A 12725-nucleotide genomic window follows, 5' to 3' on the forward strand; every position below is an offset into this window, starting at 1 on the left:
ATGCTGGTCTTGTACTACCCCCATATGAACCAGCATTTTGTTTGTCATCTCTTTGTTACTTTTTAAAAGAAGAGGTGCTGTGCTGCTCAGATTAATGGAGAAAGGAAGGATACTCTACAACAGATTTCAGTTCTCTGTATCTAGTTTACATCAGCTTGCTGTTGGTTTTTTTTGTTTGTGTGTTTGTTTTTCTTTTACATCAGCACAGATAACAGAAAACATGCAAATAAAAGAATATTGTCTCCTCTGAGGATTTGTTGAGCCACTGTTAAAGCAGTTGAAAGCCCAGGTGTGTCAGAAATATAGTAGTGACTCTTGGTCACTACTTTTAATACCCACATCCCTGGACTTTGTTGTACAGAAATGTTTTTTGTTGTGATAAAAGTATTTAAATGATTCCGTTATTTTAATATCATCTTTATTGTTTGCTAGCACATATGTGTATGGAACAGATCTTTTTCCGTGAGTCTCCTTTTCATGGTGTCTCAAAACACAGTCCTGGTGGAGATATACGATCATTATCTTCCACATCATCTTTTATTTCTTCTATTTTGTTGCTTTTGGTTTATATCTGGGGAGTTGTGTAGTACTGAACAGTTTTAGACAGTTTGGAGTCAGATTGATAGTTGCTGCACTTAGCTGTCACTGCATATTATTTGGGGAGGTTAGCTGGAAAGAAGGGGTTCCCTTAAAGCTTTTGATACTATTACTAATGTTTGAGCTCTTGGCTGAATGTTAATATTGGCAAGTAGTTGTGGAAAGCTGTTAAGGATTTGGCTAATATCCAAACTCCCTGCTGACTAGGTGATTCAGGCTGGAGGAGGACGCACTAAAAGTCTAACTCATCCCTGAGCATGTAAGAGTGTGTAAACAGTGAAAACCAGGACTTAGGGGGTTCTGTGTAGACAGTATTTCAAGGGAACCATGTAATTATGTAAAATGTAGAAGCAGTGATTTGGAAAGTAAATTAAGTGAGACAGACTTTCTATTAGCTTCATATTAGAATCCTGTGGTTTAAGTCTCTATAAAAATAGGTAGTTAAAAATCAAATAAAATGCATTGTCAGAGACTTCAGCAACGTGGGTAATGTGAAGCCATGATATTACTGTCTGCACAGTGCAGAGATTTTAAAACTCAAAAGAACCTTTTATAGGAAAATGCATGTAGTGGGTCTGTGGTCTGTCCCTACTGGACTGAACGAATGTGGGGGACTTTTTATCTGAGAACTTTTTTAGGGGATGTGATCTTTGAGTTGTATTGGAACTCTTTAGTGCTGGCTACTGCAACATCTGCAGCTTCCAGGCTTCTGTTGAGGGTGAGGGTTGATCTCCTTAGTTGTGGGCATACTGTTCTTTTCTAGGGTGAAAAATTATTGCTTGAGAGTATTCTTCCCCCTCCCTCAAATTAAAATAGCAATATAAAATCGATTTAGTTGTCAAGATTGAGTGGGCAGGTGAGATACAGATGATTCTAAGTTCAACTAGAATGGCTCTGTTGGGTGGTTCTACGGGAAGATGAGAGAAGGGATCTCCTCTCGTGTTCTGTAGGCAGTAGATGATGATCTGTGTGGCAATTGTTGAGGCCCTGAGGCTGATATTGCTTCTTCATATCTCCAGTTCCTGATGTGTTGAGACACACAGTAAATCCTCCTGAAGCAAGGAAGGCTCTGTGTATAAGCATTAAAGAGTAGAAAATGATGTAGGTGCCTTTCCCCCCTCTTGCAGACAGCAATGGTATATGGCTTCTACTGTGTCTGAGATTTTCACAGCCATAAAGGAAATCTCAAGGTTTATCCATAAGATGTATATGCTTTGAAAAAGCCTACTTTAATGTGCTTGCCTTTTTCTGAGATGTTTGCATGAAAGCCAGTCTGTGTAACTCAGGATGGAGATGGTAACAAATTGCAAATGAAAATAGAGATAAACAGTAAGAATTTCTTTAAATCGGGTTTTTCAGCTTTTGGTCTGTGAGCCATCCTGGGTAGGTCATTAAGTAAGAAAACCAAGCATATTGTCAGTGTGTTTGCCCTTTCTACATAGAGGTCTCTGTTTTGATTATAATATTTCTAAGGGAAAAATAAAAGCAATAATTGGAAATGGTGTGGAAGTAATAACATTTCTTTGGTGGAGTTTTGCTTCTCTGTTTCTGTTGCTTTCAGAATTTTCGCAAGCTTATGAAAGCTACTATGTTAAATCGGTGTTTGAATGTTATTATTAAAGAAATTCAGGGAGAAGTTAACCTCCCTTTGGATAAGGAATGATGATTTTCTTCTTCTGTAGGGCTCAATGGTAAGCATTGGAGGGCTAAGCAAGATGAAAATGTTCCCTGATTTGAGAACTTCCAAAACTTCACACAAGTAGAGGAAAGAAAGACCACAATGAATAAGTTCTAAAAGGCAAAACAAGTACCTAAAAATACATATCAGAGACAAACAGAAGGCTAAGTAGGTTATTAAGTAACTCTAAGCAAGAAGCATAAATTACTTATTTATCAGACTGTGGCAATGACAAGGAAAACCACTATGGGTATCATGTAAGGATATCCTGTACCTCTGTTTTTCAGGATGGATGAATCTGCACCAAACCCCTCCACATGGACATGTATCATGTCTGCTGTAGCTCAAAATATTTTATTGTATCCAGTTTAAATTGACATGGACAGCTTCTGCTAGCAGTCTTAGTTTTTCACCAGGCAGAATAGTGGGTTTTTTTGATTTGGACTTTTTTTTTTTGGGGTGGAAAGGGAATGGAGAGTGGGAAGAACTGTATCAGTTTAGAAGACAATTGCTTTTGCTCAGAATCTGCCATGAGCCAGTGGAGAGAAAATGATCTTCATCTCTGATCTCGTGGGAGATTGTCTTTGCAGGAGTTACAGAACTTTTTCAGGAAACTAGAAAGGTACAAGGGTGGATTTCTCGGAGGGCATAATGTGTGATGCTCCTTGCCTGGCACTTGAGAATTAGGATAAGTAGTTGCATTGCTCCAGTCACCATGATCAGATAGATTTTTGTTATTGTTGTTGATTGATACATTGAAACTGAGATGGCAGACAAACTGACCAAGCTCTTTTGGTGGAACAAGCTGTGGGTCATCTCTTGAATGCTGGACAAAAGAGGGGCAGGTTTGTACACTGATGTTAGAACGTTAAAATTTGAAAATGTAAATCAACAAATTACATCTGGTTCCTTTATATCTGTGGGCCTTGGGGCTGAGTTCTGGAAGCTTTAGGAGGTTTTAATGGTTCAGAAAGTTGGATCAGGCTTTTGCATCTAAAAATGGGAAAGCAGTGAAAACACAAGAATGGCCACTGTTGTACAGCAGTAGTTGAAACAAACTGAAACAGCTAATTCAGATGCATGCTGGTAATTCAAATGAAACAAAAATACTTAAGACTGTGCTGGCTCTTAAACTCGATGAAAACACAGCATATACTAAGCAATTCTTAGAGCTCATGTAAGTCCTGGGATAATGAGGGGTCAGTGGAGAACTCGACATGCTTCTTGTTTGCTGACATCATTAGTGTCCGTGGTGTTTTATACTCATATTGTTGGTGAGGATTTAATAGACTAGAGCTTCTTAATAAATATGACAATTAATTATCCTACTGCCTGCCCCTGCATCAACACTTCTCACAGCAGATGTAGAACAGATGTTTTAAAACACTGGGAATAATGTATCTATCATAATGAGAATGCCTTGAGGGAATGGTTAAAAATTACTGGATTTGACTGAATTCCAACTTTTGTTCTTTCTGTAGATACCTTTGAAACAAATGGTGCTAGATCTGGTTGATGACCACCAATTTAATACCACAAGTTTATTGAAATAGTTGTATTTATAAAAAAAATAATAATCAAGAGGCCTGCCTAATCCCAAAGTCCTATTGTATGCTTATTTTTATCCTTCAGAAAGTTAATAAACTTACTCAAAACTTACTAAATGTATAATAATATATTATGTATAATAATATAATACTGAAGAATTTTAAAATTGGTCCACAGCATTGGTCCACATCTATGTGTTGTTTGGTTAAATAAATTACAAGGCTAGTTCTATCAAGGTAATGGAAAAAAAAAAGAAAGCAAATTGTATTTCACAAGAACTCCTTTTCTAAATGAAAACCTAGATTATTGTCATGGAAACTTTTCCTGAGAAGCTTATTAACAACAAATACTGGCATGTTAGTACTTCATTAAACAAATAATACTGTGTCATAATACATTCTGATTGTTTGTAAGGAAATATTCTCTCAAATTAGCGTAGTTTTATTGTTAATTTTTCTTACTAAAATATGTTTTTACTGGTTACAGCTGAACTATTAGAAACAGTTTCCTTCATCTTTTTTCCTATCCTAAAGCCTCTTTGTTAATCCAAACAGAAATTAAAATCTCTGCTTATTTCCTTGTTCTGTCTAATATTATCAGAGAATGCACAAAACTGCTGAATTTCTGCTTTTATACTGTCTTTTGAAAATGTAATATCTTAATTCTTTGGGTAGTTCTTTATGTCAACAGTAGCTATTTTTTTTCCTTCGTATAAACTTCACATGGTCAGTCATTTAAGTCCATTAATACATCAGCTAAGGCATGTTTTTGGACCCATGTTGTTCATGGCAACATAAAGTAACTCAAAATTTTGTTAAACTAACTCAAAGTTTTCTAGCAAGAAAGAAACGAAGAGTTTTCTTCCAATTGAAATCAGTTTGAAAATGCGTTTTTAACTAGTCACCCTAAATACTAAACATATAGTAGATTTTATTTTTGAAGTTATTACTCTAGGGAGTGAGTTACCTTATTGTATGACATGTGGCGATTACTTGCAAACTTATTTTCCGAGATGAAAGCTTAATTTTATAATTTTTTTTTTTTCCAATCCCCAGGTCTGTCTTTGGAGGACAAAGAGATTTTTGCCTACTGGAAGAATGCAGTGAAACTGCCAATATTTCTAGCTGGAATTATAAGTTTATTGAGTAACAACTTTAGTGTTACTAATTTCTTACTAAACAGTACCTCAAAGTAGAAGAAAAATGTATGGAAGTGCAAGAACAATCAGCAACTTGGAAGGAAGTCCCTCCAGGTCTCCCCGTTTGCCCAGGTCCCCCCGCCTGGGGCACAGGAGAACAAGCAGCGGGGGAGGAGGAGGAGCAGGGAAGACGTTGTCGATGGAGAACATCCAGTCCCTTAACGCAGCCTATGCAACATCTGGACCAATGTACCTGAGTGACCACGAAGGTGTAGCTTCTACTACTTTCCCAAAGGGCACAATGACTCTTGGAAGGGCTACAAATCGAGCTGTGTACGGGGGCCGAGTCACAGCGATGGGGAGCAGCCCCAATATTGCGTCGGCTGGACTTTCGCACACGGACGTCCTTTCTTACACGGATCAGCACGGGGGTCTGACCACATCTGCACACCACCACCACCATCAGGTTCCTTCTATGCTGAGGCAGGTTAGAGATAGTGCCGTGTTAGACCTGCAGGCTCAGCTTAAGGATCTGCAGAGGGAGAATGATCTTCTCAGAAAAGAACTGGACATTAAGGACAGCAAGCTGGGGTCCTCTATGAATAGCATCAAAACTTTCTGGAGTCCTGAGCTAAAGAAAGAAAGAGTGTTGAGGAAAGAAGAAGCAGCCAGAATGTCAGTTCTTAAAGAACAAATGAGAGTTTCCCATGAAGAAAATCAGGTAAGTAATTAGGAAGGTTTCTTTCTGTTGGTTTACAACTAAGCACTTGATGTTTTGCTTATGGTTCTGGAACAAGTTTGACGTTTGCCATAAAAATTTTATGTCTTGATCTGTCTGCTTCTGGCTGCTAAACAGTAGGACAGCACACTAATAAGAATCCAAATGCAGGTTATAATTTCCCCATGCAGCATTCTTTTACATTTTAGCTGGAGAGAATGACCTTTCTCTTATTTTTGACACTTTGTCTGTGCTTTTTTCCCTTTTTATGCAACAACAGCCTAAAAATACTTGGCAACCTTTTTCTGAAGAGGTAAATGAGCCACTTTTGCAAAAGTATAAATAAGCATCTAGAGGCATATTTTGTATGAGCTACACAGGGATTTAACAGTTTTAAAGTTAAAAGAAGGTAAATACCCATATGCAACTTTCTGTATTTCTGCATTACAGAATGAAGTTGAAGTTGTGTTTTCAGTAACATTTCAGAGACCTGTGTCTTATTTACAAGATGCTCCTTTTCTATGCATTTAAATTATTTCTGTTCACAACATAACATTATTTTTCTGAAGTTAAGTATTTTAATCTGGATGGATCAATCTGTAAGGCTAAGCTTTGAGAATCTATGCTATATCACAAAGCAATACAAACCAGTGGCACATAATAGATAAAAAAAATTCTCATATTCCTGTCTCCACACACTTTTTGGCTGCTGGTCTCATTTTAAAGCTGCTCCTTTTGAGACCATCTGTTAACTTTCTCCAGACAAAAACACAATCCTGTGTTTCTCTCACTTCCAGATTCCAAATCTAAACTTCTTTGCTGGCAGGCAGCAACAAGTGAAATTTTGAATTTACTTCCAAGTTTGTGCTCATTAGTGCTTCTCAGCAAACTTTCCACCTTTTAGGCATGTCATGAACCCAAATCTCGACAGAACTAACAACTGTTACCAGTTACATCAGTGGGAGACTGGGTCACAGTCAGAATTCAGTACAGTGAATTAACTTACTACTTTCTTCTATAACTTCTGTATCTGGACTGACAGTAATAGTTACTGAGTATTTATTTATAGTAGGTGCACAAGGATGCTGCTAGAACCAAGATTATCAAAAAGGTGTTTGATGGAGATTCTGCTGTTCAAAAGCATTATTGGTTAGATATTATAATTGTGATAGTGTCACCTCAGTAGGAGGAATATTCTAATACACTCTGTTCTGGTAACCTTTCTAATGGAAAGGTCACATTAATATCTTATATTGACATTTGGAATCTGAAGCTGGTATTTAGAGATTTTGTCATCTGCCAAAGTGGTTATGCCTTTTTTCTTTTTTTCCTAAAAACTGTTTTTCCTCATCTTGAGGGGGAAGTAAATTAGTTAAGTCTGTTAGGAGTTCTCCTATTCATTAATTCATTCATCAGAAGATTATATCTTACTGACAAATACTCTTATTTTCTTGTAACTGCAAACCTGACAAAAAGAATGTATTTTACCCTATGTGTATATTTAATATGCATCCTTATAGCCCAGTATTCCATTGCTAACAATGTCCCAAAGTTCACAGAATAGACCTAGTATGCAGTGATATCCCCACTAGTACTTTTTATGGTCCAACTAGAGTTTTTGTGCTTAATAATTCTCAATGGACTTTGAATTAAGCCAGGTACTTTTGGACCTATTTAAAGTACCAGTGTCCACAGTCTCTTAGAGCAGTGAATCCCACAGCTTAACATATCTCTGAAGTTGTGTCTGAAGCTGCTTTCATTTGGTTTTGCACTAGATTTTAGCTGCTTTTGCTACGATTTGCTTTTCCTTGTACAGGAGGAAGAATTAAATAATTGATGTCTTGTGCCAGTCTCAGTGCCACTTAATGATTTCACAGGGAACCATCATCACATCCCTCCCTCATCTCTTTTCCAGATGGGGGAATCTTAGCATGTGTGATAGTTCCTTTTGTGAAATGGTGACATTGTTTTTCAGACCTATTATATGAGGTTTTTGTGAGGTGAGGAGACCAGAATAGCTTATGTTTTTGATAATACAGGTGTAAGATGAGTTATGTGTTGATGTTGTAGCATTTGCCCTTTTATTCTGTATGTTTCTCTCAAAAATTCACAACACTTAAACTGTCTTTTCTAGTTTTGGAGGACTTATTTATTTATTTACTCCTACTGAGTACTGAGCTAGTATTTCAAAGGAAATATTTAGTATAGCTGAAGAATCTCACCACTGGTTGTCATCAGTTTAGATCCCAGCTTGTTATGCAGAAAGGTAGGATTATTTTCACTTGTGTTTAACTTTTATCTCCCTGAATTTCATCTGCCAACCTTTGACTATTTGCTCAGCCTTATAAAATCCTTCTTTGCATTTGGCTTTTGTCTCTCCTGCCCTGAATAACCTAATGTCATGAGGAAAATTAGTCATCTTAGTGTTCACCCTGTTCTTTGGGTTACTCAGAATGTGTCAGTCAGCACAAAGCCCAGCCACAGGTTCCAGCAAAACTCCACAGGGACCTTCTCTTGGTTTTATGAGTTGACTGTGTGTTTCTGCTATTTCCTCTCCTGTAATAAAATATTTATGTTTAAAAGGACCTATCCTCTTATCTAATTGCTGCTTACTTTTCTTGTAAGCATTTGGAGAGGAGCCTTTCTGAAGGGATGGCTTAGGAAGCCCAAGAGGGCTGTGTCAGCTGCTTTGTTAGTCTTACTTATCCACATGGCTATCAATTCTTTCAAACAACTAATTTAATATTTAAATTATCAAAAAACTAAAATTTTAAACAGGAAAAAAAGGGAAGTGATGAACTCTATCACTCATATACTAAAAGTGATTGATTTGTCTTTTGGGTCTGAGGATTACTGGCTTATAAAACTTTCTTAAGAATGGAGGTTTTTCACTGAAAACTGAAACACTAAAAACTATTTTCACATTGGCTGTGCTTGATGGAATTGACACTGACTGGGGCCTTTAGTCTCATAGCAAACTTTGAGAACTTCCAGGAGATTGAAGAAGGGCAAATCTATCTGCCTGACAAAAAAAAAGTTCAGTGAGAGGATAAGTGAATTATAAGTTTGATATTTTTATTGTGATTTCTGTAAATCTTGTGAAACCCAAAGAAAATTGTTCATAAACTGTATTAATTATTTGTATTGTTCTAAAAAAATCATTAGCTATTTCCAAATATAGGGGAAAAATTAAAAAAAAAAGACTAACACCCAATATGGATTTGTCAAAAATAATGTCAAACAAGACTGATTTTCTTGCATGACAGAAAAACACACCTTATGCATAAGAGAAAAAACAATAGTTACATACTGATGTTAGAAAAACTTTTTCTGTTGTTTCAGGAGATATTCATTAGTGAGCTATTGTAATTGCTATTACAGGGAGACTTATGTGATTGGAAGCTTGTGTCAAAGTGTAATTATCAATGATTCATGGTGAAATTGGAAGGATGTCTGGCAGGATCTGGTAGGGATCTGTCATGTGCTCTGAATGATGGATAGGTATTACACATCCAGGTAATGTCAAACTGGGAAGGCTGAAAAACATGCTGGAAAACAGGATCATAAATGGAAACAAATTTGGCAAATAGGTGAAATGGTTTCAAATAATAGGATGTGTTTCAACGTGGAAATTGATAAAAACTGAACCTTTTGGAAGCAAAGAGAGACCCATGAAGAAGTTAATGGACAGTAACTTGGACATTCCTGATTTTCTTTTGAAGCTTATTTTGCTTCTGAGCACTTATTGTTTGATTTTACAACCCAAACTTAGTTGTGTCTCTGTTCTTCTTATTCTTTGTGACCTATTTTCTCACAGCACAATTAGTATTATTCTATATATGGATTGATAGACATAGGGGCAGGAAGTACCTTACATGTTTTTCAGTATTTAAAGTGATTCTTCATCTTGGAATCATCCATTTGCAGTGTCTCAATCAGAGATTTTGCATGTTTTTTCCCCCCAGGTAGATGGTTATTCTCTCTAATGTGGCTTGAATGTATCATATAGAAGAGTTAGTGTAGAAAGTTTCAATGGGGAGCAGAAGGCTCTGAGGTGGAAAGCGCTGGGAGGTCACGTTTTTCAGCAGGATTATTTTCCAGGATTGTTGCCTGTCTGTCAAAAAAGGAGGGAGAAGTAATTTATGGGTTTGGATGAGCTGGATCGAAGACAACATATTCACATTTAGTGGTTGATATGCTGCTGTTTTGACATTGCAGAAACTGAATTAGATTTACTGTGGTATTTTTAAAAAAAAAAAAACACTAAACTTGGTTGCACAAAATAAAGCCCTTTTTACCTCCTTAAAGATGTCATCATTTAATACTACATAATTAATACAAAATGGACCACTGCATGCAATGAATAGTGGCTCTTTTTCATTCTTGATATGTTTATATATTGGAAATAAGTGGTGAGCTTGATGCCTTTTTTTTTCCCTTACAGAAAACCAGGTAATTTTAATGAAATTAATGTGTTCTTTGAAAACATATTATAAATTTTGATCTTCTTTTAAAGTTTAGTTCCTGCCCTGATATTGCAGGAATTTACTTCCCATTATGAGATGAAGAGGAAGGATAAAAAGGATAGTGAGCAGTTCCTCTGAGAATTTTGAATACAAAATCATTTTTTGAAATAGTTTTTATCTATCTGTAGGATGCTGCAATTAACAGAATAGAGCTGATAAAATAATCAGTAGATAAGGGAATGTGTATTCATGAATCCAGAACTGTGAGTAGCTGCTCGATGTTATTTCACGTGCTCTTCATTTTCACTTTGATTAATGACAAATATCTAAATAGAATAGTAAAAGAAAGTGTGCTAAGAAATATTGTGAAATGATGTTTCCCTTCTTTGCACTAATTAAACTGTTTTCCTAGTAAAGCCTTGATTATGCTAAAGTATACATGATTAAAAAAAACCCAGAATCTTATTTTGAGATATTTTGTTTATGCCCACTGAAATTCCTAAGGTTTCATCCTAGTGGAATGTGGAGGGAGTTGCCAGCAATTGGGTATTTAGTCTGACTTCCCAGACAGGTGTTTTCTTCCTTAATATCTGTCAAAGTGTGCACTTGATTACCAGTTGGAAAGGTGGCCTCCCATTGTTCCTAAATACCAGATATGGTCAGAGGAGTTTTTTGGGTATAAATACCTTTCAACCTGTCTCATTGTGAAACACCACAAACTGTGAAGCTTATTGTGAACATTAATGAAGTAAAGGTTATACACAGAAGGTAAAGCTAGTAATCTGAGGGATGGAAATGTTCTGCTCACATTTTACAGTGCTACCTGAGGTATGTCATCACATTAATAACCTAATAAGAATAACAAAAAAATATTAAAAATTGGCTGGTTTTTTTTTAGTAAATATGTCTCTCTTCAAGAAATAAATAAATAATAAATTTGGATATTTTCAACTGAAGGTTTTCATATAGAATTTGCAACCAATGAAAGTCTCTTTTAAGGTATTTTAGGGTGGTTCTGTAAAGCCAGTAGGCTCAGCACATCTATTCACCTTATTTTCTGTTTTTCATTGTACTGTTGTTTCCTGCTTTCTTCATCTTTTTTTTTTTTTTTTTAATATTTGTCTTGATCTGCATGCATACTTGTCAATTTTAACTTTGTTTTGAATGTTTTCACTGTTTTCTTCATTTAAATTCATGTTCATTGATGGCAATTTCGGTAAGTGCAAAACATTTCTTCTTTATTTTTTAAATGTAACAAAGTGCTTAAGCTTTTAACCACATGAGATAGATCAAATATTCACTATCTGAATATGAAAGTACGATAAAATCAGTAGATTTTTTTTGTTTTTAACATATATTGGAAGTAAGTGTGTTTGTATGAAATGGAAAGAGGCTGAAATAGTAGTAATGTTCTGCTGAGGAATGATGGTACAGAGTTGGTGAGTAGTGACTGGAGCCAAAGAAGGGGGTGTGTTACCTTTTGTGCTGCTACTCCTGAGGGTGAGGAAAGGCTCCCAGCTCCGTGATGGGGAGGAGAGGGATAAGAGGATGGACATAATACTGTAGATAACCATGGAAATTTTGAGGAAGTAATAACCCAGAAGTGTTTAGGGGTCAATGTAGTTAGTTTTAACTTTTTATTTCTTTCTGTGGGATTTTTATATCTGAAGAAGCTTGGTAAGTACTGAGCTAGAAAAAGAATAATAGAAATATGTCCCTATAAGTGTGCAAGTACTTTTTTAATCTTGACTGAATCTTTTTGCTGGTGTTCTGGTTTAGATAGTAATGCACATACATACATTACATAGTAGAAACTAATAGTTTAAGCTGTATGAAAACTATATTGCAGATCAATGGTAATTTGGAAAGGATAGTAATAGTAAGTTATATTCTTTTCTGAATTTTTGAGATAAAAAGAGATCTGAGGAAAGTAAACATAGATTTTATGTTAGTTTTTTCAGTATTTGAAAAAGATAAAGGGCATGAATTGTAGTCTCTAGGATGCACTGGTGTAACTGTCAGCTGAAGGAACACTATTATTGTATTTAAAACAAAAGGTACTTTATTCACCATGTTGGAAACGAAATGTTGTTGAATATTGCAGAATACTTAATTTTAAATGCAAGATGTAGGTCATTCTCAATGGTGTCAGAGCCCAAGTGCTACCATGAAATTTCATTTGCATCTTGAAGTCTTAGAATGAGTGTCAAATAATGAGTGACAGTGAGTGTTCTTTATAAAGAAGCATAAGCAAGACCAGTCATATTTTGAGAAGAGGTGGATTGGCTCTGTAGCAGAAACAGCATTGCAATAAAAGGTGATTAGAACTGTGTAATACTCTGGGACTCAGAACTGTGATCTCATCAGCTTTGAACGTATTCACATCCTGAGCTAATGTTTGATGGTACATCCCTGAAACACTACAAAAAGTGTTTCTGCTGTGGATTGTTTGTCCTGTGATGGTGGTGATCATTTGCTGCAAGTAACTTCAAACTGAAGTATTACATGGGCAGTTTTCTGCCAGGCTATAGGTTTATCAGCTGATACTTCAGCTGAATTTGGTAACTTCGTCCTGTTTGT

At 36.0% G+C, this 12725-nt stretch overlaps 1 protein-coding gene across 9 annotated transcripts in view; it reads left to right on the top strand.

The window, feature by feature from the left end:
* Positions 1-12725, top strand: part of ERC2 (ELKS/RAB6-interacting/CAST family member 2) — a 424893-nt gene that overhangs the window by 8998 nt on the left and 403170 nt on the right. For all 9 annotated transcript variants that reach the window (XR_001920133.2, XR_001920134.2, XR_001920135.2 and 6 more), the window contains exon 2: positions 4879-5682. Coding sequence is in view for 1 of the 9 variants with exons in the window: in XM_018068536.2 (XP_017924025.1) it covers positions 5026-5682 (657 nt within the window). In the remaining 8 variants the exon portion in view is untranslated. The remainder of the gene's footprint in view (positions 1-4878; positions 5683-12725) is intronic.

This window comes from Manacus vitellinus, unplaced genomic scaffold, assembly GCF_001715985.3.
Source record: "Manacus vitellinus isolate BGI_N305 unplaced genomic scaffold, ASM171598v3 scaffold_14_pilon, whole genome shotgun sequence".
NCBI classification, from domain to species: Eukaryota; Metazoa; Chordata; class Aves; order Passeriformes; family Pipridae; genus Manacus; species Manacus vitellinus.